The following is a 23,703-nucleotide window of genomic DNA, read 5'->3' as shown; positions in this document are numbered from 1 at the left end:
TAAGTGGGGCAGTCCCCACTGGTGGCAGCATTGTACCTAGCAATAGGGAAAGGAGTTTTGATACAAAACACCTTGGTAAGATAGTGCCCCCCTTTAAACAAGGGGATGACATCCACAAATGGATTACTGCTTTGGAGAGGGCCTGCACTGTGCAAGGTGTTCCCCCAAGTCAGTGGGCAGCTATCTTGTGGCTCTCCTTTGAAGGTAAAGGAAGAGACAAGCTCCTCACCACAAGGGTAGAGGATGCTAATGATTACCAAGTCTTGAAAAATGCACTGGTTGATGGGTTTGGCCTAACCACTGAGCAGTACAGGGTGCTGTTCAGGGATACCCAGAAAACTCAGTCTCAAGATTGGGCTGACTTTGTAGATTGTGCCACTAAGGCTTTTGAGGGCTGGTTGCTGGGCAGTAAGGTTACTGATTATAAAGGATTGTACAATTTGATGATGAGAGAACAAATTTTAAACAATTGTCAGAACCAGTTGTTGCATCAGCATCTTGTTGACTCAGATCTGACCTCTCCCCAAGAATTGGGAAAGAAGGCAGACAGATGGGTTAGAACAAGAGTTAAACAGAACCAGGGCCAGAATCAAGGTGGTCAGAAGAAAGCAGACCAGAAGGGTAAAGATTCTAAGGGGGAACAAAATGACCAGAAGTCTTCGACAGGTCCCCAACAACCCAAAGAGGGTGGGGGTCAGGCTCCCCAAAAGAAGAAAGAAGGCCAATCTAAAAGGTGGTGCCAATACTGTAAAAGTAAAACTCACTGGTTTAGTGAGTGCACCAAGAAAGGAGGAGGGCAGACTCCTGCCACTGCAGCCCCTAAGGCACCTGTGCCCCCTAGTACAGCCAGCAGTGGTAGTGCACCTCCCAAGGGTTTAGTAGGGTTAACCCTGGGTTCTGAGGGGAGTGACAACTTAGTTGGCACCCTTACTCAGGCTGTCCTTGTCAGTACAGGGGATATGGATATGTCCCCTGACATCAGTCCCAATACTTTGGGCAAATACAGACAGACACCTTTCATTAATGGAAAAATGGCTCAGGCCTATAGGGACACTTGTGCCAGTGTCACAATGGTGACACCTAGCTTTGTGGACCCTGGACAGATCATGCCAGGTACAGAATTCCTGGTGACCAATGCAAGCAATGTCACTACCAATCATAGTATGGCAATTGTAGCTTTCTCCTGGGGAGGGGTAACTGGCCAAAAGAAGGTTGTAGTTAGTTCAGACCTCCCAGTGGATTGTTTGTTGGGCAATGATTTGGAGTCATCACAATGGTCAGAAGTGGAGCAGAGGACTCACCTGGAGATGTTAGGCTTGCCAGCACATGTGTTTGCTGTGACCAGGTCACAGGTCAGGAAATGCCCCACTGAACAGGTGCTGGATCCTGGAACAATGGACCAGACACCTTCCAAGAAAAAGAGCAGTAGGGTTAAGGCTGTGCCTTCCCCCTTGCCCCAGGTTGTGGATCAAGTCTCAGAGGAGGCTGACCTACAGGAATTGAGGGAAACTGAGCCTAGAGAGTTTGAACTTGATCAAGTTGAATTCTTGGGTTCAGGGGGACCCTCAAGGGAAGACCTGGGGAAGGACCAGTTAGACTGCCCTTCTCTTGAACCCCTCAGACAGCAGGCTGCTGCTGAGGCTGCTGGGAACGCCACAGGTACCCACAAGGTATACTGGGAAGATGGACTCCTGTACACTGAGTCAAGAGACCCCAAGCCTGGCATGACCAGGAGGCTAGTTGTACCCTTGTCTCAGAGAGGTTTCCTACTTACCTTGGCCCATGAGATTCCCTTAGCAGGTCACTTAGGCCAGACAAAGACTTGGGACAGGCTTGTCTCACACTTTCACTGGCCTCACATGAATGAGGATACCAATGAGTTTTGTCGCTCCTGTGTCACTTGCCAAGCCAGTGGTAAGTCAGGTGGCACAACAAAGGCCCCCCTTATACCAATGCCTGTGGTGGGGGTGCCCTTTGAAAGAGTGGGGATTGACATTGTTGGTCCAATGGAACCCCAGACAGCATCAGGGCACAAGTTTATACTGGTGGTAGTGGATCATGCCACCAGGTATCCTGAAGCTATTCCACTTAGGACCACCACAGCACCTGTGGTGGCAAGGGCCCTAGTTGGAGTGTTCTCCAGGGTGGGCTTCCCTAAGGAGGTTGTCTCTGACAGAGGTGCAAACTTCATGTCAAGCTACTTAACTGCTATGTGGAAGGAGTGTGGTGTCAATTACAAATTCACTACACCCTATCACCCACAATGCAATGGGCTTGTTGAAAGGTTCAACAGGACCCTAAAAGGGATGATTCATGGACTACCTGAAACCCTCAGGCGTAGATGGGATGTCCTGATGCCCTGCCTTCTGTTTGCTTACAGAGAGGTCCCACAAAAGGGGGTTGGCTACAGCCCTTTTGAACTTTTGTATGGGCATCCTGTGAGAGGCCCCTTGTGTTTGGTGAAGGAAGGATGGGAGAGACCTCTCAAAAAGCCTGCAACCAACATAATGGACTATGTACTTGGTCTCCGCTCCAGGATGGCTGAGTATATGGAGAAGGCATCTGAAAACCTTAAGGCCAGTCAAGAACTTCAAAAAGCTTGGCATGACCAAAAGGCTGTCCTGACTGTTTACCAGCCTGGACAGAAGGTGTGGGTGTTGGAGCCAGTGGCCCCAGCAGCACTCAAAGACAAATGGTCTGGGCCCCACACAATTCTTGAGCAAAAGGGAGAGGTCACCTACCTGGTGGACCTTGGAACTCCCAGGAGTCCCCACAGGGTACTCCATGTCAACAGGCTCAAAGCATATGTCGACAGGAAGGACATGAGCTTGCTCATGGCCATAGATGAGGGACAGGAGGAAGAGAGTGACCCTCTCCCAGACCTGCTCACTCAGAATCCTGATGATGGGTCAGTAGATGGTGTTGTCTTTTGTGGCAGCCTCTCTGAACATCAGCAGAAAGACTGTAAACAGGTTCTTCAGTCTTTCAGACATATGTTCTCTCTGACACCCAGTCAGACCAATTGGTGCACCCATGAGGTTGACACTGGTGACAGCCTGCCAGTTAAGAGTAAAATCTACAGGCAGCCTGATCATGTTAGAGACTGCATAAAAACTGAAGTGCAGAAAATGTTGGAATTGGGAGTCATTGAACCCTCAGATAGCCCTTGGGCTAGTCCAGTAGTTCTAGTGCCAAAGCCTCACACCCAAGATGGTAAGAGAGAGATGAGGTGTTGCGTAGACTACAGGGGTCTCAATGCAGTCACTAAGACTGATGCCCATCCAATACCAAGGGCAGATGAACTTATAGATAGATTGGCTTCTGCCAACTACTTAAGTACATTTGACTTAACAGCTGGGTATTGGCAAATCAGGTTAGCTGAGGATGCCAAGCCCAAGACAGCATTTTCAACCCCTGGTGGGCATTATCAATTTGTGGTAATGCCCTTTGGTCTGAAAAATGCACCTGCCACCTTCCAAAGGTTGGTGAATCAAGTCCTTACTGGGCTGGATGACTTCTGTGCAGCATATCTAGATGATATTGCTGTCTTTAGCTCCACCTGGGAGGATCACCTGGTCCACCTGAGGAAAGTGTTAGAGGCTCTGCAAGCAGCAGGCCTCACTATCAAGGCCACCAAGTGCCAGATAGGGCAGACACAGGTTGTATACCTGGGCCACCTTGTAGGTGGAGGCCAGGTTCAGCCACTGGAGAGCAAAATACAGTCAATCAGGGACTGGGCTCCTCCAACCACCCAGACTCAGGTTCGAGCTTTCTTGGGCCTGACTGGATACTACAGAAAGTTTGTCAGGAACTATGGTTCCATTGTGACACCATTAAATGAACTGACAAGTAAGAAAATGCCAAAAAAGGTTCAGTGGACAGCAGGCTGTCAAAAAGCATTCGATGACCTAAAGCAGGCCATGTGCACAGCACCTATCCTTAAGAGTCCAGACTACTCCAAACCATTCATTGTCCAAACAGATGCTTCTGAGTTGGGTGTGGGAGCTGTTCTTTCTCAACTGAATTTTGATGGTCAGGATCAGCCCATTGCTTTTATAAGCAGAAGGCTGACCCCCAGAGAGAAGAATTGGTCAGCTATTGAGAGGGAGGCCTTTGCTGTGGTTTGGGCCCTGAAGAAGCTGAGGCCATACTTGTTTGGCACTCACTTCAAGATTCAGACCGACCATAAGCCCCTCTTGTGGCTAAATCAGATGAAGGGTGAAAACCCTAAACTGCTTAGGTGGTCCATTTCCCTACAGGGGATGGACTTTACAGTGGAACATAGACCTGGTACTGATCATGGCAATGCCGATGGGCTCTCCAGATATTTCCACTTAGAACAAGAAGACTCACCTGGTCAAGGTTAGCTTATTGTCCCAAAGTTTGGGGGGGGGTCATGTAGGAGAGTAGGGTCTGCAATCCTATGATCACCCAGATTATTTGCTTTTGTTTCACTGGTTTACGACTTTCTCTGGCTGTGGGCCTGCCAATCAGACCCACAGCCTGGCTGTTCTCTTTCTAAATTACCTCATGTACCCTAGGTGCATCTACCAATTGGTACTGGGCCACCTTATCAGACCCTGTAACTCAGGGCATAGGTGTACCCAGGGCTGCCAGGGGCTGCAGCATGTATTATGCCACCCCTGGCTGGCCTCCTAAATTTGACACAACTGGCTGCATGACAGCTGGGGCAAAGTCGTGTAATCACCCTTTGCTGTAGGTGTAGTATACCTATACCTAACCCTAAAATGGACACACAGATTCCTATCAGTCACTCCTATGGCAGGCCTTGACAATCCTGAAGGCAGAGTGCTTGGAATCGTGTGAGATGGTGCTCTGGCATGAGCTGAGCCTGTCTGCAGCTTGCGGAACCAAGTCCTAATAGCTGTTCCATGATATCGCATACCATATACTCTTAAGTGCATTATAATCCTCGCGGTTAAATGCTATCTTTGGTATTGCTTTATCAAAACATGTCGAGTAAGGTGTCATACGAATTGGAATACTAACCCCTCGCCAATTCTGGCGACGGGGTTAGCATTCCACCCTTCTAGAGGGACACGACATGTATGTAACTGTGAACCCCGGTTAAAGTTAACTGAAGCCTCAGCTCCACAAAATGGATGCTGCCACCACAGACACGAGTCTGACCTCCTGCTGCTGGGAGTCCTTCCAGCGAGGGAGGCCTGGACAATGGGTTTCCTGTCCGGGGCGGTGCTAGCACCGTCCCAGACATGGTTTTGTGTATCCTGGGTAGGCAGGGCTTTTCAGGAAGGTGACTGCTGAGTGGCACCCCGGTGCTCACTACGCATAGGCCAGTCAGAACCAGTTCCAGGGGCACACCAGCCCTTTGGCCTGGGGAAGTCTGGCAGGGGAGAGGGGTGTAACCACCCCCCTCCTGGTCCCACCCATAGGCAGGACCTAGTCACCGGGTCAGCCCCCTTTTTTAGTATAAAGATAGGAGCGGGCCCCCTGTTCAAATTAGATCATCTTTGGAATCAAGATACCACTTTCTTCGAAAGGACTTTACGATTTCTTCTTCAAGATTCTCCCTTGTGGCTAAGGAGTAGTCACCCTGCATCAAGCGGGCACCATCCTAAAGAACACTGCGGTCTGCTGCAAGTCCTTCATCACGAATCCGACGACCCAGCTCGACGAGACCCGGCTTCCCTGGCACCTCTGACCTCTACTCACCTCTACAGCCAAGCTGAGAACCGTGAGTGCGACGAGACCTCGAGGGACCGACGATCGCCAAGACTGCACGACATCTTTACTGCAAGCCCACCGTGTCCTCCACTGGTGAGTGCTTTGGGGTCCGAGAAGCCCCGACCCTGCGCAGCTCCAGCACCCAAGGTCAGCCTCCCTGCATCTCCACGATCTGCGTGGGGCCCTTCTGCTGTTTGCTGTGCACCGCGTTGTTTGGCTACTAGCCGGCTGGCTTGTGGCCTTCTGAACGACGCCCAACGACTTCACGACTGCTGGTCTGGTTGCTCCAGACTGGCCCTTGCTTCCTTCTTGAAGAGAGGCACCCCGGACCCTCCTGGTCCACTCCAGACGCCATTTTGAGTCCACCGCGTGGGCTTGAATTTGCCAAGGCTTTGTTGCCCAATCCTGGGTCCAGCGACGCCGACAGCTTCTATCTTCGTGGGACAGCTCGATCCTCCATCCTGGTCGCCGACAACGCCTCCTGGTCCGTGAGATCTTCGAGCTCAAGCGTCACCCACTCACCTTGTCGAGGTGGCTACCATCCGGTGCCCTCCTGGTGCCCACTGACTACTGGCTAGTAGTCTCGAACTTGGTCCCCTCTGCTTTCAGGTGTCATCTATCTTCGAGATCCAGGCTTGGATCCAACTGAACTTTCTTCACTGGTCACCGGGCAGCATCTTTTCTTCCGGCTCCTGGTCCGTCTACGAGGATTCCCGACGTCTTTTCAGACCTATGCAGCTGCAGCCCCTGGGCTAGGTAACTTCGGCATTTCGGTGCCCCAGCATAGCCTCACTATCCAAGGGTCAGAATCTACTTTCGTTTTCTCCCTACCAGGTCGGGTTCGCCCGAGAACACTAACTTTCTATTTCCTAGCTACCATAGACTTTTGTCCGCATCTCGCGTGAGAGTGCACACACTGCACCCGAGTCCCCTAGGCCTCCTAGAAGTAATCTAACGATTCCCTAGTCAAGTCCTAGCGATTCCAAAAGCTATTAGTACTGTACTTACCTGCTAGGAATTTCGCATTCCACTTTCAGAGTATATGGTTTTCCGTGCCCCTCGGGCATTTGTATATACTGTGCTAACTTAAGTATTTTTGTAAGAGTTTTGGTTTGTGCTTAGTACCCTGTCCTCATAAAGAGTACAGGGCTGTTGTGATCTTTAATAAATAACTGTTTATTTTCATAACACTTGTGTGGTGTCCTTTCACTTGGTGTTCAAGGGGTATATGTGTGGTAAACAGCTGGCTTAACACGCCCTCTCGAGTCTTTAGCCTTAGACTGCTCGTATCCATGCTACTAGGATAGCTGGTCTATAAGGTTGACTTACAACCAATCATCAATAAGGGTTGCTGGACTGATACATAGTGTTCACTAGAATAGTGAGCACTGCATATCAGGCCACCTTCTCACAAACACCACCGCGTATCGGGGGATCATTTGCGGCTCCTGCAGGAGGAAGTTTCGGCCCTCTTGGCCAAGGGGGCCATCGAGCGCGTTCCTGGGCCAGAAGTAGGTCGTGGTTGCTACTCCCACTACTTCCTGGTACCCAAGAAGGGCAAAGGGGGCCTACGCCCTATCTTGGATCTGAGGAACGTCAACGGCTTCCTCCGGAAGGAGAAGTTCAAAATGCTGACCTTGGCTCAGGTCTTGGCTGCCCTAGACCCAGGAGACTGGATGGTAGCGTTGGACTTGCAGGACGCATATTTCCACATCCCCGTCCTGCCGGCCCACCGGCGTTACCTGCGGTTCACGGTAGGCCACGAGCACTTTCAGTTTACCGTGCTCCCCTTCGGCCTTACCAGCGCCCCACGGGTGATCACGAAAGTGATGGCGGTGGTCGCAGCTCACCTGCGCAGGTTAGGGGTGTCAGTCTTCCCCTACCTAGACGACTGGTTGTTGAAGGCGGGCTCGCCCCAGGCAGTCGTCAGCCACCTCCAGACAACGGCGGATCTCCTGCACCTGCTGGGATTTTCCATCAATGTGCCGAAGTCGCACCTGTGTCCCTCTCAGAAGCTCCTTTTCATCGGAGCGGTTCTCGACTCGGCGCAGTTTCGGGTTTACCCGCCCGAACAGCAGGTCCGGGATATACAGGCTCTGATTCCGGTCTTTCGGCCGTTATCCCGGGTTTCGGTCAGGTTGACGCTGCGGCTTCTGGGGCTGATGGCCTCCTGCATCCTTCTGGTGCATCACGCACGGTGGCGGATGCGGGCTCTGCAGTGGGACCTGAAGTTTCAGTGGGCCCAGCACCGGGGCGACCTGTCCGGCCATGTCCTGATCTCGGAGGGCACTGCGAGACAGCTGCAGTGGTGGCTCACGGACCGCGATTGGGTCAACGGCAGATCCCTCTCCCTTCCCCAACCGGAGCACGTAGTTGTGACGGACGCGTCCCTCCAGGGCTGGGGAGGCCACTTGGGAGAGGCAGAGATCAGAGGACTCTGGTCTCCGGCGGATCCCGGCTCCATATCAACTGTTGGAGATGCGGGCGATTCGTCTGGCGCTGAAAGCATTCCTCCCATCTGTCCGAGGGAGCGCAGTGCAAGTGTTCACCGACAACACTACCGCCATGTGGTACTGCAACAAACAGGGCGGAGTGGGGTCGTGGACCCTTTGCCAGGATGCTCTGCGTCTCTGGCAATGGCTGGAACATCAGGGCGTGACACTGGTGGTTCAACACCTGGCCGGTTCTCTGAACGCCAGGGCGGACGAACTCAGCCGTCTGTGCTAGATGGATCACGAATGGCGTCTGAACTCGGACGTGGCGCAAGGCCTCTTTCGGCAATGGGGAGAGCCTTGGTTAGATCTATTCGCCACCGAAGAGAACGCGCAATGTCATCAGTTCTGCGCGTTGGAATTTCCAAGGCGGCACTCGCTCGAAGACGCTTTTCGTCGCGAGTGGAACTGCGGTCTGTTGTACGCCTTTCCGCCTATACCACTTCTGCCCAGAGTGCTGAAGAAGATCAAGCGCGACCGGGCACAAGTCATCCTTGTGGCTCCGGACTGGGCTCGAAGGTACTGGTATCCCGAGCTACTCAGCATGTCAGTCGATCCCCCGATTCGTCTGCCTCTTCAGGAGGACCTTCTGTCGCAGCAGCAGGGGACGGTCCTCCACCCGAACCTGTCCAGTCTCCACCTCCATGCTTGGAGATTGAGCGGCGACAGTTGAAGCCATTTGACTTGCCTCCTGAAGTTTGCAACATCATTCTGGCAGCCAGGCGTCCCTCCACAAAGACGGTATACGCCTGCAGGTGGAACAGATTTGTGGCATGGTGCACAGCAAAGGCTGTGGATCCCCTCAATGCCCCTCTCTCCGAGGTTCTTCTCTTCCTTCTTTCTCTTGCCCATCAGGGCACTGCTCTGGGCACTCTCAAGGGCTATCTTTCGGCTCTTTCAGCCTTTCTGAGGCTGCCTGACCAACCTTCTTTGTTCAAGTCCCCTATTGTTAACAGATTCCTCAAAGGCATCACTCATACCTTTCCTCCTGTTCCTTTCGTGATGCCTCAGTGGGACTTGAACCTGGTTCTCACCTTTCTGATGTGCGCTCCCTTTGAGCCGCTTCATAACTGTCCGCTTCGCCTTCTTTCTTTGAAGACTGCCTTCCTGGTAGCCATCACCTCTGCCAGGAGAGTGAGTGAGCTCCAGGCCCTCTCTTGTAAGCCTCCCTTCCTGTCAGTCCATCGGGACAAGGTTGTTTTGAGGACTAGGCCCTCTTTCTTGCCAAAGGTGGTCACGGCCTTCCACATTGGGCAGTCCATCACATTGCCCACCTTCTTTCCGCCTCCGCACCCCTCGAGAGAGGAGGAGAGGCTCCACCGTCTGGACCCAAAACGTGCGCTCTCGTTCTATCTGGATCGCACACGCCAGTTCCGGGTGGATGATCAACTCTTTGTAGGGTACGCGGGCGCTAAGAAAGGGAAAGCGGTGCACAAGAGGACCATCTCACGATGGATTATCATGTGCATCCAGGCGTGTTACTCCTTGGCTAAGAAGGAACCACCTGTTGGGCTGCGGGCTCATTCCACTCGAGCCACGGCCACTACAACTGCCTTGGGCCGAGGTGTGCCCTTGCAGGACATTTGCCAGGCGGCTACGTGGGCCTCGTTGCACACGTTTGATAGGCACTACTGCCTGGATAGTCAAGTCCGGAGAGACGGTTTCTTTGGCCGCTCGGTTCTCCAGGACTTTCTGGTGTAAATATTGGTTCGCAGACCCGCCACCACGGGGATGGTATTGCTGGGGTATCTATTCTAAGGTAAGGAATCTATCACTAACGTGTCTCTTTCAGATGCACAAGTTACTACTTGTGTAACGATATATCTGTAAGAGACATTAGTTAGTGATAGATTCCTTACCGACCCACCCATCCTCCCCGTTCTGCGAACCGATATCTAGGGTTAAGGTCATCCCCTTTCAGGGCCCTAGTTTCTTGGCACCAGTGTCGGTTTTTTGTCATGGCTCTGCGCTTCTAGCGCGGAAAAGCTGTGGCTAAGAACTGACGTCAGCACAAGGAGGCGGCGTCTAAGTACTCCGACGTCATCCCGGCGCCCACGACGCCGACGACGGACGCGGAGCCGCAAACGACGCCTGCCAACGCGCAAGGGTACTGCTACGCAAAAATTTCCGGATCCAGTCTGACGCCTGGGGATATTCTAAGGTAAGGAATCTATCACTAACTAATGTCTCTTACAGATATATCGTTACACAAGTAGTAACTTGTGCGACGTCATCTCGGTGAGTACTCCGACGACGTCATCTCGGCGAGCACGACGCCGACGACGGACGCGGAACCTCAGACGACGCCTACCAACGCGCAGGGGTACTGCTACGCAAAACTTTCCGGATCCAGCCTGACGCCTGGGGATATTCAAAGGTAAGGAATCTAACACTAACTACTGTTTCTTACAGATATATCGTTACAGAAGGTAAGTAACTTATGCTTCTTACTGATATATCGTTACCGAAGGTAAGTAACTTGTTCTTTACTGTCGTGACAAGAGTTTGTTATTGATTCTGTGAGAATGTGTAGGTCTTTTTCTGTATAATGTGTTAGCAGTTTTGACAGAACATGCATCTGAGGTGAGGCCTGAGCAAGTTAAAATGGTGATATGTCCATGATCGCATTATATGGTTACATATGGTGAAACAGATGAGCTGTGATTAGAATTCGGAATTCCTGTTACTCAGTGGACAATTTTCACCATTAGGCCACATCTTATTCCATTGTTTGTGTGTGGGACGACAGTGCTGATTTGTATTAACATTTTTTGCATTTGTTGAACAGTTTGCAGTTTATTTGTAGATTCTAATGTCATGGGCGCTCTCCATTACATTCTTTTGTCCCTGAATAGCATGTCCGTTTTTTGTTCTTACAGAATGTGCTGTTTTGTGTTTGATTTACACTTGTACAACAGGCCCTCAAAACGTAACCAGTAATATTTTCTGTCTCTCCTGTAGACTCTTAATGTGGAATCCCTTCTGCAGTCCACTGGTCTGCCTCCGGCCCTCCTTATCCAAGCCCTGGCACCATTGACTGGAGAAGACGGCATCCTAACCATGAGCAAAAGCAAGAGTAAAAACAAAACCAAAGGCCTCCTTCCGAAAGGTATGTAGTGGTGTTCTCCGACAGTGGTGCCACACACTACGTGGCTGTCTCCCTAGCTCGCCCCTTTACAGGATGCTGTTCTGCAGGAACTCATGATTGGCTGGCTATCTGATGGTTATATACCCATTTTGGTTTGACTTGTAGCTGCAGGTGTTCTGCGGTTGAACGATGCGTCCCTCATGAAGCTGGCCAAGCAGAAGTCAGTGTTGTGGCTGCTGCCAAACCAGACATACCTGAATGTTGAGGATGCAGAGGGCGCCATGCTGGAGAGAAAGCGAAACATCATCTGCTGTCTGATCGTTAAGATATTGAAAGAGGAGAAGGCGATGCACATCGACAACCTGGTGTTAAAGGTGAGTGAGCAAAGTACAAAACTAACCTCCTCAAAGGGAACTGCAGTTACCTTTTTGGCAGAGGTTTGGCAGTTGTTTTTGTTGCTCTATAAAGCCAGGGTTCCTTAAAGATTGGGTTTCACTCTTTTTCCTTCGATTTGGCTGAATTTTACTCCGATTTGCACACAGCCAGCCACAATCGCGCGTTTTGGAGTTACTTTTTATTCGTTGTCACTTTATGTACATTGATTTTTATCTAACGCATTCTCTCTAAATACATCATGCCATCACTGTTTGTGAGACAGTCTTCACAGGGCACGAAGACTGAAAAAGATTGTGCTCAAAAAGTCAAAAGATGTCCAGGAGGAAATTGAGAGATCAGGAAGGAATTTTCCAAAGAGGTGGGGACCATCGCTCATCATCTTTGGATTCTGATGCTCTTGGTTTTCTGCCCAATGACAAGCATCGAAGAGCTGTGTCTCTGCTTCGTTGTGCTGGAATACCACCTTAGGCCAGACACAGGTGGGACCCAGAAAAAGATAGATCACAGTCATCACTCGCCTTCCAGGGTCTCCTGAATTGGTGCAGGGTTGAAGCATTCGTGCTCCGCTGGTATGTGGGTTCAGGGTCTGGGATTAACCTTTTCTGTCATCACCACCCACATTGCAGACACCTAAATAGATTAGGAGAGTAGGCTTTACCCACAGTTTATAGTGCCATGCTTCATCGTAGGTGCCTTCTCCTCACCAGAGTAGGTATGTACCACTCACTTGGGCTCAACAGCTGTGGGAAACTTGTTAAAACATTTTTGTCTTGATAATAGCATGGATCCAGTTCTTCATTAAAAAAATTCCCAAGATATCTCTTTTGTTCAATGAATACCGTTGCCACGGTTAAAAGTAGATATATTCTGGATGTGTAAAGAATACTAAATTTCATGCATCTGTTATACATTTCCTACATGTTTCACCCATTTGTAACAGCCCAAAACTGGTCTCCGGCTTTCTTCAGGACTCCAACAATGCCTGCCAAATTGCTTTTTCAGTTTCATGTGATTTAATAGTCGCTTACGTCTGGAGTGAAAAGCATATGATATTTCATTACATGAAAGAAAATATTACATTTATGTGTTTGTGGGCAATACAGCACACTTATAAGTGAACACTGGAACAACACTATTTGTGATACTTCCAATCAATTTGGTTCTATAAGGGTTTAAAAACAGTGAGGACCTCCCCAAATAAGTGCCCTAACATAGACTATTCTGGGTGTTTCTCAACTTCATCTGCATGGAGGGGGGCCGGTGATCAGCACTTCCCTGTAGAGTCACACTTTTTGAAAGGTAAATTTGCTTGGTACATGTTTTAATAAACTTCTTTTATATGTCATTCCCTGAGTTAGTCTGTCCAAAGTGTAACTTGCTTCTAGACGAAGAACATATAAGCATGCTGGCCTTAACCTACATTAAACGTTGATGGCCGTGACATACTTTTTCACATGTATTGAAGCATGCCTTCCCATCAGCAAGATTAGAAAGCAAATAGACTTCATGGCTGCCTATGTTGCAATATCTGCTAGAGGCTTCTAGCCTCAGATTCCCTACCTTAAAATGATCCCCAGTGTGAGACTGGATCTGGAATTGTTTTCGCGAGCACTACCCCTGTGTGCCAGTAGGTGGCATCGTTTGACTCCGTGTGGCGCCATCCATGCCGAAAGTGCGCAGTGCCTATATAGGCGCCACCCCAGTGTGCTGACGTCAGTGAGACCTGGCTCAGGTACTTATGTCGCTGGAATCAGAAGGTACCTGCAGTACGTGGTAGGCTTCACTCACTGCCAGTTCCCCAACCTCCCTGTTCGGTTAGCATCAGCAACCTGAGTCTTTCCCAAGGTGATGGCAGTGGTTGTGACATGCCTGAGAAGGTCAGGGATGTCAGAGTTTCCATAACTCGACGATTGGCTGCTTAAGGGGAGCTTCCCACAGCTGGTGTTGGACCATTTACATGCATGAGCATCCATGCTCGTGCCCAAGTCTCACTTAGAGCCCTCTGTGACCTTATGTTCATTGGGGCAATACTGAACACAAGTCTTCTCTCCTCCGCAGACGATCCAGAACATTCAGGATATGATACCGATGCTTCACGTGGGAGCTCAGGTTCCTGTCCGTAGGGTTTGTCTCCTGCTAGGGATGCTGATTCCCTGCATCCTGCTGGTCATGTATACACGCTGACATGCATGCTCTTCAATAGTGCCTTTGTCAGCCGCACTCCCAGCTCATGGGAATCTGTCGGACACCATCAGGATCTCTTGAAACACGTCAGCAGAATTGCTCTGACGGTCGATGGAGGTGCAGCCCACACTGGGGATGTCCTTTTATCTCCCTCCAGCAGTGACCAAGGTAGTGACCGACGATCCACCTTTGGATGGATCCCTCTTTAACTAGCTTCCGTTGAGATAAACTTGTCTTGAGGACCAAAGCATCTTTCCTGCCTGTGGTGGTCGCCCCTTTTCATCAGAAGTAATCCATTACCATTCCTTATGTTTTATTCCACCCCACATTACCAATGCGAAGGTGAGGCTACACCGGCTGGACCCTCTCCGCATGTTCCATGATTGCATTGACTGAATGAAGATTAGGTCCAGTGACAAGCTCTTTGTTGGGTATGTACGCAGCAAAAACGGCAAGGTGGTCAAAAAGAGATTCCTTTCATGCTGTTTAATCTTTTGCATCAATGTGTGAGATGCATTTACCACAGGAGGACACTCTTAAGATAATCTGTGCATTTTTCATTCATTCATTCATTCAGCCCGTGCTCATTCTTCAACTCCAGCACTTGCAGGGAAAGGGGGTCTCTGCTGCAGGGATGTGACCCGTGGTGACATGGGCATCTCTGAAGTGAAAAGGGATGGCCATTTTGCTTGGTTGATGTTCCAAGATTTCCGTATCTGACCACACCTTCAGACCCACCACATGGGAGGAGGTACTGTGTTGGTATCAAAAGGTGAGGAATCTGCAAGTTGAAGTGTCCATCAGAAGAACAAGTCCCTTACCTTCGGTAACGATCTTTCTAATGGATACTCGAACCCCAGACTTCTCACTGATCCCGCCACCTCCTCTTTCTGAATAATGGTCAGTCCTTTCACAATAATAAGATTCCAAAGGAGCTGTTGCTGTGCACATTCATGATTGATAGGTCTTCATCCTCGACCCTGCCTCTAAGGGCGCGGAAAGAACAGATGAGGAGCAGATGTTGGTTCGCTGGGGTGACTCTATAAGCTTCCGCTGATGTTTCTGGCACTAAGATGGAGACAGTACCACCTGCTGGCCGAGGAATGGTATGGAAAGTATACACTTCCTGTCTGATGCCTGAGATAATTAACTGGTAATGAATCTCCAGGTAGGAAGGTAAGTAACTTTTTCTTTTCGTCTTTTGTGATGATGATGAAGATGGGTTGATTTAGAGAGAGCACTGATAACAGAAGGTTTCCTCCACTGATGATTCTCCCTGACGGGATCCAGTGCTGCATAAGTAACAATGCTTTCCTCTTTTTACTGCGAAGATCTCGAGTACAAGTGGTGACCTCAGTAGGGCGCATGTTTCATGGTTTATCCAAAGAATGATCAGTTTCTCTCTAGAAGCCGAGCCCAGCAGTCAGAAGTGGTTGCAGGCAGTAAATTGCATTCTTAAGTAACCTGGACAACTGTTATGAACAGCTTGATTGGTGAAACAAAGAGTTTTGAAGACAATCTGCTTTTGATTTGGCCGACAATGAAGATCCTTTAGATGTGATGAAATGGATCAGTAACTGTGCAGGTTCAGCGGAAGACGAGCCTCAGAAGTTTGATGATTTCTAGGCGATGGAATAGGTATTAAATAGTTCCTAGATAAAGGGAATCTACATCAAGTCTAGAAGTTATCAGCACTTGAATTGCTGTTTTGCATGATATAGAAGGAGATCTGAAAGAGAATATTAGTTATGGATTCCTCACCTTAGACTTACCCCCAGGCATCAGTCGACTCCGCGTTCGTCGTTGGCGTTCTGATCGCTGGAATGACATCACAGTATCTACTTAGACGCCGCCCCTGCGCGCTGACGGCAGTTCTTTCTTTTTCCGTGCCAGCCAGCGCAGATACGGAGGGAGCGGTACCTCAAGTCACTTTTTGACTCCCTTTTTGCGACTTTCTGTCAACATCTTTTTGAGTCCGCACAACTTCTGGTGCACAGGGATATCATCACGGCGGACCGGCTTCAAGCCTTAAGGCTCCTGCCCCAAACAGATGTCGGTGACGGACCCGCATCTCATGTGCCAATGGTGTCTGGAGCGTGACCACGACCCGAAGTCGTGCTCCGACTGCTGGGCCATGGACCGAAGTCTTTGCGGGAGCAGTACCAAAAGCTTCTGGAGGCCCGGCAGTCGGCTCCTTGCCGTTCAAGGTCCCGGTCGAGAGGGAGGACGCGAGACTGGTCGCGGAACCATCACCACCACTCCTCGTCGAAGTCTTCGGGTAAGTCAAAGCACAAAAAGAAGGCAAAGAAGCATCGTCACTCTTCGCGTTCTCTCCGTCGGCCGATGCAACGCTGGTTGCGGAAGGTAGTTGTCCGGCTCTGCCCGCGGAGCCTGTTGGTTTGACACCAAGCCTACCTCCCTTTCCGAGAGCCGTAGCGACCCCTGCTATCTTTGCAGCTTTTACAAAGCTCTCCACTCTACCTTTGGTCAACTCAAATCCATCAGCGCGCCTCAGAGCCCCGCAGACTTGGCTGGTCCAGGCCTTGATCCAGATCAGCGTCTTTCGACCTCGTGACACCTCCTCCGGTGCCGAATCCATTGGTGACACCTCCGACGCTGGTTGTGTCCCCAACCGACATCGACTCTAGTCTCCCCCTCGATGTGGACACAGAGCTGGACCGACGCCGACCAGTACTTTTGTACTCCTGTACTCCCTTGGTGTTCCTTATCACCCTGAGTGGCTACCAGAGGAGGATGAGGAGGACTGGGATGGGTCTGTGGACCCTCGGGCAGACCAGTTGGAAGAACCGGACATGGGAGAGGCGGAGATCAGAGGCCACTGGTCTCCGGCCCTCACATCAACCTACTGGAGCTTCAGGCAATCCGTCTTGCACTGAAGGCATTCCTTCCTTCTGTCTAAGGGAGAGGAATGCAGGTGTTCACAGACAAAACCACCACCATGTGGTACTGCAACAAAAAAGGCGGGTGGGGTTGTGAACCCTATGTCAGGAGGCACATCATCTCTGGAAGTGGCTGGAATATCAGGGCATGTTCCAGTGGTTCAACACCTGGCAGGTTCTCTGAACGCCAGGCCGAAAGTGTGCAGTGCCTTTGTAGGAGCTACCCCAGCGTGCTGACGTCAGTGAGACCTGGCTCAGGTACTTATGTCGCTGGAATCAGAAGGTACCTGCAGTACGTGGTAGGCTTCACTCACTGCCAGTTCCCCAACCTCCCTGTTCGGTTAGCATCAGCAACCTGAGTCTTTCCCAAGGTGATGGCAGTAGTTGTGACATACCTGAGAAGGTCAGGGATGTCAGAGTTGCCATAACCCGACGATTGGCTGCTTAAGGGGAGCTTCCCCCAGCTGGTGTTGAACCATTTACATGCATGAGCATCCATGCTCGTGCCCAAGTCTCACTTAGAGCCCTCTGTGACCTTATGGGGCAATACTGAACACAAGACTTCTCTTCCGCAGACGATCCAGAACATTCAGGGTCTGATACAGATGCTTCAAGTGGGAGCTCAGGTCCTGTCCTGATGGTTTGTCTCCTGCTAGGAATGCTGATTTCCTGCATCCTGCAGGTCATGTGTACACACTGACATGCATGCTCTCCAATAGTGCCTTTGTCAGTCGTGCTCCCGCCGGTTCATGATGGATTACAAATGGCGTCTTCACTCGGAGGTGGTGCAAGGTCTCTTTCAGCAGTGGGGAGTGCCTTGGTTAGATCTATTCACTGCTGAAGAGAACGCGCAATGTCAGCAGTTCTGCTTTTTTAAATATCTAAGGCGGCACTCGCTCGGAGACGCTTTTCGTCGCGAGTGGAGTTGCAGTCTTCTATTCGCCTTTCCACCTATTCCCCTTCTGCCCAGAGTGCTGACGAAGATCAAGCGCAACCGGGCCCAAGTCATTCTTGTGGCCCGGGACTGGGCATGAAGAGTCTGGTATCCCATGCGTTTACACATGGGCATCGATCCTCCGATCCGACTGCCTCTTCGGGAGGATCTTCTGTCTCAGCAGCAGGGGATGGTCCTCCACCCGAACCTGTCTCCGGCCTCCAACTCCTAGCATGGAGATTGAGCGGCGACAGTTGACAGCTTTCGACCTTCCTCCCGAAGGCTGTAACGTTATCTTGGCAGCCAGGCACCCCTCCACCAATACTGAGTACGCCTGTAGGTGAAACAAATTTGTAGCATGGTGCACAGCAAAAGCTGTGGATCCCCTTTCTGCCCCTCTTTCAGAGGTTCTCCTCTTCATTCTTTCTTTGGCCCATCAGGACTGTGCTCTGGGCTCTCTGAAAGGCCATCTTTCGGCCATTTCAGCCTTTCTTCGGCTGCCTGATCAGCCTCCTCTTTTCAAGTCACCTATTGAAAATCGCTTCCTTAAGGGCGTTACTCATTTGTTTCCTCCCATTCCTTTCTTAGTGCCCCAGTGGGACTTAAACCTGGTTCTCACCTACCTTCTGTGCGCTCCTTTCAAGCCGCTACTTAACTGTCCTCAGACTCAGCATCGCAATCTCTTAATCCTTGGCAAAGAAGGAACCTCCAGTGGGGCTGCGCTCCCATTCCACCAGGGCGACGGCAGCCACTACTGCTTTGGGGCGTGGAGTCAGTCTTCATGACATTTGCGTGGCAGCCATGTGGGCTTCATTGCACATGTTTACTAAACACTACTGCCTAGACAGCCAAGTCTGGAAGGACAGCTTCTTTGGCCGTTCAGTTCTTCAGGACTTTCTGGTGTGAACTTGGTTCGCAGACCCACCTCCGGGTTGGTATTGCTGGGGTAACTATTCTAAGGTGAGGAATCCATAACTAATAGTCTCTTTCAGATGAACAAGTTACTTACCTTCGGTAACGATATGTACATATATTAGTCACCGCACCACCCTTCGTCCACGTTCTATGAACTGACTTCTAGGGTAAGGGACTCCCTTTCAGGGCCCTAGTTTTTGTGCACCAGTGGTCAATGTATTGCATGGCTCTGCACTTCTGGCGTGGAATGTCATGTAAAGAACTGACGTCCGCGCGCAGGCGCGGCATCGAAGTAGATACCGCGACGTCAATCCGGCGATCACAACGCCAACGACGAACACTGAGTCGACCGACACCACCTACCGACGCACAGAAGTACTGCTGAGAAAAAAATTCTTCAGATCCAGTCTGACGCCTGGGGGTAATTCTATGGTGAGGAATCCATAACTGATATATGTCTATTACAGATATATCATTACCAAAGGTAAGTAACTTGTTCTGTTGGGAGGACCTTTGGAATATTCTGTGATAATGTAAACAGACCTGCAGCTGCCTAATTAATATGTTTAGTAATAAGTTTGTTCTTCATCAATATGCCAAGATTTTTTGTGGCAGATCTAGTTGTAGGGCAGAGCTCCAGAGTGGAAGGACCCTAACCCGATGAACAAATGGAGGTCTCCTGTCTGAAGATAACGACCTCGGTCTTGTCTGAGTCTTAGGAACATGGGTCGAAATAGACATCCCAAGTTGTGTCATCATCAAAGGAAAAGATCTCACATCTATATTTGCGTATTAAGGAGCAAGAGAAGAGAATATACGTAAAACAGCTTGGGGCTGAGTTAAGACCGTCGAACACCATACTGCCGAGAGACCACAACAGGGCAAGGTGTACTACTGAAATGTGATCTAAGCGAAAAGAGCGAAGCCACTTCAAGGCACATTTACAAGAAGATGAGAAAACAGAATAGGATGGGAGGTTGAGTGGAATGCTGCGGATAGATTGAGTAAGAACAGTGTGGCAGAGCGGCCTGGGTCTACCATGAATATTATGGCATCTGAGATGGACAGTATGGTGGACTTGCTGCTGTGAAAGCCAGATGGAGATGGAGCTAGGGTAGCGTCCATTTCTAAAACGCTAAACAGTTTGAGATTGGCTGCTTTTTCTAGTAGTTTAGAGGGAAATGGAAAAAGAAAGCTGGATCTGGAATGTGACGATGCTCAAGGATTGGCCGTGGGTTTCTTTGATAACAGAATTACTTGTGCTTCCTTCAAAGATCTGGGATTATAGCTTAGCCGAGGGGAAGGGAGCGAAGTACACTTAGTGGCTCAATGATCCTTAGCCAAGGACAGAATGCTCGGAGGGCAAGACTCCTCCGGCGAGCCTGAGGTGAGGGAAGGCATAAGGGTTGAACCTGCCCATGGCTGAGATGCGAGTGTTCTGGAGGGGAAGCGCCATTGATGGCAGTGTAGACAGATCTATAGGCTTATACACAGAGAAATTGAGGTCGATTTTGGACATTTTATCCATGAAAAGTTAGACAAATCATCACATAGTTGATGGGATAACTACAAAATGTTGGGAGAGACAGTGGGATTTAAGAGATTCTTGATGATTGAGAACATGTTTTGGGTGAATTGTGGCACTTTCGATTTTGATGGCATTTCGGGAGATACAGGTAGTGCTGATGGACTTATGATTGTTAAAGCTCTTGACGACATTTAAGTTTGTCAGAATAATTATACCTTTTTCATCCAGTTGTGTTGTAAGTGCTTGCTTATGTGTTTACCCAGTCGATCATTGTACCAAGGGGCGATAGACTGCTTCCCATGGGAGGTTATCAGCTTCGAGTGGTGTAGTAACGTCTCAGGATGTGTGAAACGCAGGTGTTAAATGCTTTGGCACAAATAAAGACTTCTTCAGAGCAAGGTTTGTGGAAGTGAGGGGCACAGAAGGTAGTTTAGGGAATGCTGATGAGATGAGACACAAGACAAATGAGGTGATTTGTGTCGGTTGTCAGACCAAAGAAGAGGAGGTTCTATTTAACAGAAAGGGAGATCAGTCCTACGCAGTGCGCTGGAGTAACCTTTGAAGACCTAAAATGGAGTTGAGCAGGTGATTGGTTTCTGAAATTGCAATGTTTTTTTCTAGGTCAGAATTCAAGTCTCCAAGAGTAGAAAATGTGGCTGTTTTGAGAATATGAGGAGCTAAAAAATAAGCAAATCAGATCGAGGTCCAGACGTACGGTATACGAGTGCGCCACAGAAGGAGGCGGAGAGGTTGAATTTTAAAACAAAAAAAAGCATTCTGCAGCAATACGATTTTTCTTTTCTACAATGAAACATGTAATGTTTGAGTGATGAACAATGAGGATACCACCTCTCATGAGATGCAGGCGGTCTTGCCTGACTATATTATAGACCGGTGGAATGGCAGCAATCAAACCCGGGCCAGTGGATCCCGTTAAGAAGATCGTCTGGTTTATAGGAATCTAGAAAAATCAAAGACTGTAGCACACAGCATTTTAAGGGCCACATACTCACACCGGTCTTGCAAGACATGTTTCATACATCACAGCAGCAGCTCCTTACATTTACATGCATCAGACATGCCGTTGAGGGGGGCAGCCTTCATATGGCATTGAAGAGGGTGAGAAGCGGGCGTCTTACAAAGTGCAATCTGAGGTTTCCAATCCTCTTGCAGTTTCCCACCTAAGTGGTAAAGTTCCAGTTAAGTAATCTCTTAAATAATTCTTTCCTTTTAGTATTGTACTTTTGTCAGTATATATTTTATAGAAGTTCAGTTACTAGCAAAGCATTATCTGTTCAAGGCATTTTGTTGTATTTAGGATCATCTGATCTAGGGTTGTACTACCTAACTTAGATTTGGCTTTTGCCTTGTAGGTGATTGACTCGTGCCAGAAATGTGATCAGAGATTTTCACTCAAGTTCCTGAACTTCTGCTGTAGCCACACGGACGTCCTCTCCTGTGTCATACACCTTCTAAATGAGGGCTACGTCCGGCGCAACGAAGACCGACCGCACGTGCTGGAGTACGTCTCTGAGGACCCCCAGCCACAGCCACCACCACCCCCCAAAGAGACTCCTGCCATTGTCTTCCATACGGCAGAGATTCGGAAAGTAAGCAACAACAGCGTTAGCAACCTCCCTAATGACGACAAGAGACTCGCCTTCTCTACCTTCAGGTAAAACATGGTCCAAGAAGCAGAGCCTGTCTCTTCCATCCTACCTCCATCATATATTATGATCGACACGCGAGGAAGGCCCTCTGATCTCGAAGGGGACGTGCAAGGACCATTGATGCAATCAAGACCGCGGTTCCACAGCTCATTCTGGTTGAAACGGAAGTAGTCCTCATGGTTGCTGCACTTCACATCCGGAGGGTATGGGGTTTGGCACGTGCAGCGCATCCTGTATTCTGTAGCCAGCGTAACCTCGTGGTGCATGCGTGCCTGCAGGAATGAATTATTGCGATGCTGGTATTGAAGGCTTTTGAGTATGCACACAGTCATCTAAAGTCTATCTAAGGCTACGTGCACCCTGTCGGAAGAGGCTATGCTGGCGTATACACACCGCTGCCTGGAGATCGAGCGTGCGGTATGTGCACCACTGTCTGGAGAGGCTGGAGTATTATTTTTTTCAATAAAATGTACTAGCTTCAATTTGCCATCTTGTCTCTTTTTACTTTTTTATGGACAGGGCTGCATTTATATCTCCCTTGCAAACTGACTTTTGTCTCACTGTCTGGAGAAAAAAATACAATAATTCTAATAAAAATACAGCCTGGTGCCTGACCGCTGTCGGTCAGCCCCTGACCAAGGGGACAATATATACTGAACAGTAAAGTAAAAGAAGAACCACAAGGGCAGAAAAGGAGTCTTAGATTGAGGTGTAGCACACATATAGCTTGTAAATTGTGAATTAGAAGTCCACACTTCAAACAGTAATCAGTCTTGGAATAAAAAGACAAGCTGTATTACATGTCACAACAATATCTAAACCGTATGGATACAACTGACAGGTTTTGTCCACAGTAGGCTTCATCAAGGCTACAGAAAGTTTGATAAAACAATCTTAGATTACAAAATGAGTTTCACAGTGGAAAGTCATGAAAGATTCTATTATCGAAAATCAAAATAACATCTTGGCATCCATGGGGGGAGGGGGAGACCTTCTGGTGGCCTTTCCATCTGGGTAGGCACTCACCTTGGTTGCAGGGCAGAGCAGCTGTCAACTCCTACAAGTGACATCCAGTGCGTGCTGCTCTCCTTCCCAACAAAGGTGAAAATTGCCCTAATAAACGTGTATTTGCGCCCTGTAAACAACAACCAGGAATCGTCTACCATCGCCCTTTTGGGAGATTTTATTCCAACTCTAGATTCGGGGATATGGCTGATTGTTGGGGGTGATTTCAACTGCCACTTCGAACCCATCACCAATCCCTTACATTCTCCCCCAACGGAAGAAGTCCTTTATTGGTCGATTCCCAACCCCCTTATCACCCCCATCAAATCATGGTCCCCTTTGGCCATGCAGATAAACTCACTTACCCTAACTTTCTCCTTAAGGGCATGCAACGGTCTGACAAAATCTGACCAACCAGGGCAGACCACATTCAATAGAGCAGGCCAGACTTCTCATTTTGACTACATCCTGGTAAAAACATGTTGGGAAATTGTCCTCGATTTTTATTTTGAACAAAGGCAGGACAGCGATCACAACGCCTTGATTTGAAGAGCAAGTATTAAGTCCCTACCAGGCTGGCTTCAGATCAAAAATGTCAAACGTTGACCAGATATTTAGACTACAACTACTCTTCTGGAAAACGGTGAGTATAGAGGGTGGCAGCCTCTATCTAATATTTGTTGATCTGAAGCCGGCCTTCGACCTTGTACCCAGAGAAAAACTCTTGAGGGTGTTGAGTGACCTAGGGATTCCTCCATACCTCCTAAATGCCATTAAGAGGTTACACCTTGACAATTTTGCACACGTGCGCTGTGGAAGGCACGGGGAACTCACTTCCCGTTTCCTTGTCCAAAAGGGGGTACGGCAGGGATGTGTTTTAGCCCC

The 23,703-nt window shown here is 49.4% G+C and overlaps 1 protein-coding gene across 4 annotated transcripts in view; it reads left to right on the top strand.

Annotated features, from left to right (window-relative positions):
• The window catches only part of LOC147706699 (cullin-9-like), a 354,395-nt gene extending 332,095 nt beyond the window's left edge, over window positions 1–22,300 (top strand). For 2 of the 4 annotated variants that reach the window (XM_086925838.1, XM_086925837.1), the window contains exons 28-30: window positions 11,160–11,307; window positions 11,458–11,660; window positions 21,517–22,300. In XM_086925838.1, the coding sequence (XP_086781964.1) occupies window positions 11,160–11,307; window positions 11,458–11,660; window positions 21,517–21,822 (657 nt within the window). In that variant the 3' untranslated portion in view covers window positions 21,823–22,300. Of the gene's footprint in view, window positions 1–11,159; window positions 11,308–11,451; window positions 11,661–21,516 lie in introns of all 4 variants that reach the window. The other 2 variants (XM_086925836.1, XM_086925835.1) reach the window with 1 other exon arrangement.
• Window positions 22,301–23,703: the final 1,403 nt, after the last annotated feature.

Source organism: Lissotriton vulgaris, chromosome 6, assembly GCF_964263255.1.
Source record: "Lissotriton vulgaris chromosome 6, aLisVul1.2, whole genome shotgun sequence".
Taxonomy (NCBI): Eukaryota; Metazoa; Chordata; class Amphibia; order Caudata; family Salamandridae; genus Lissotriton; species Lissotriton vulgaris.
Note: the sequence above shows the minus strand (reverse complement) of the source record. Positions and strands in the feature narration are given on the sequence as shown.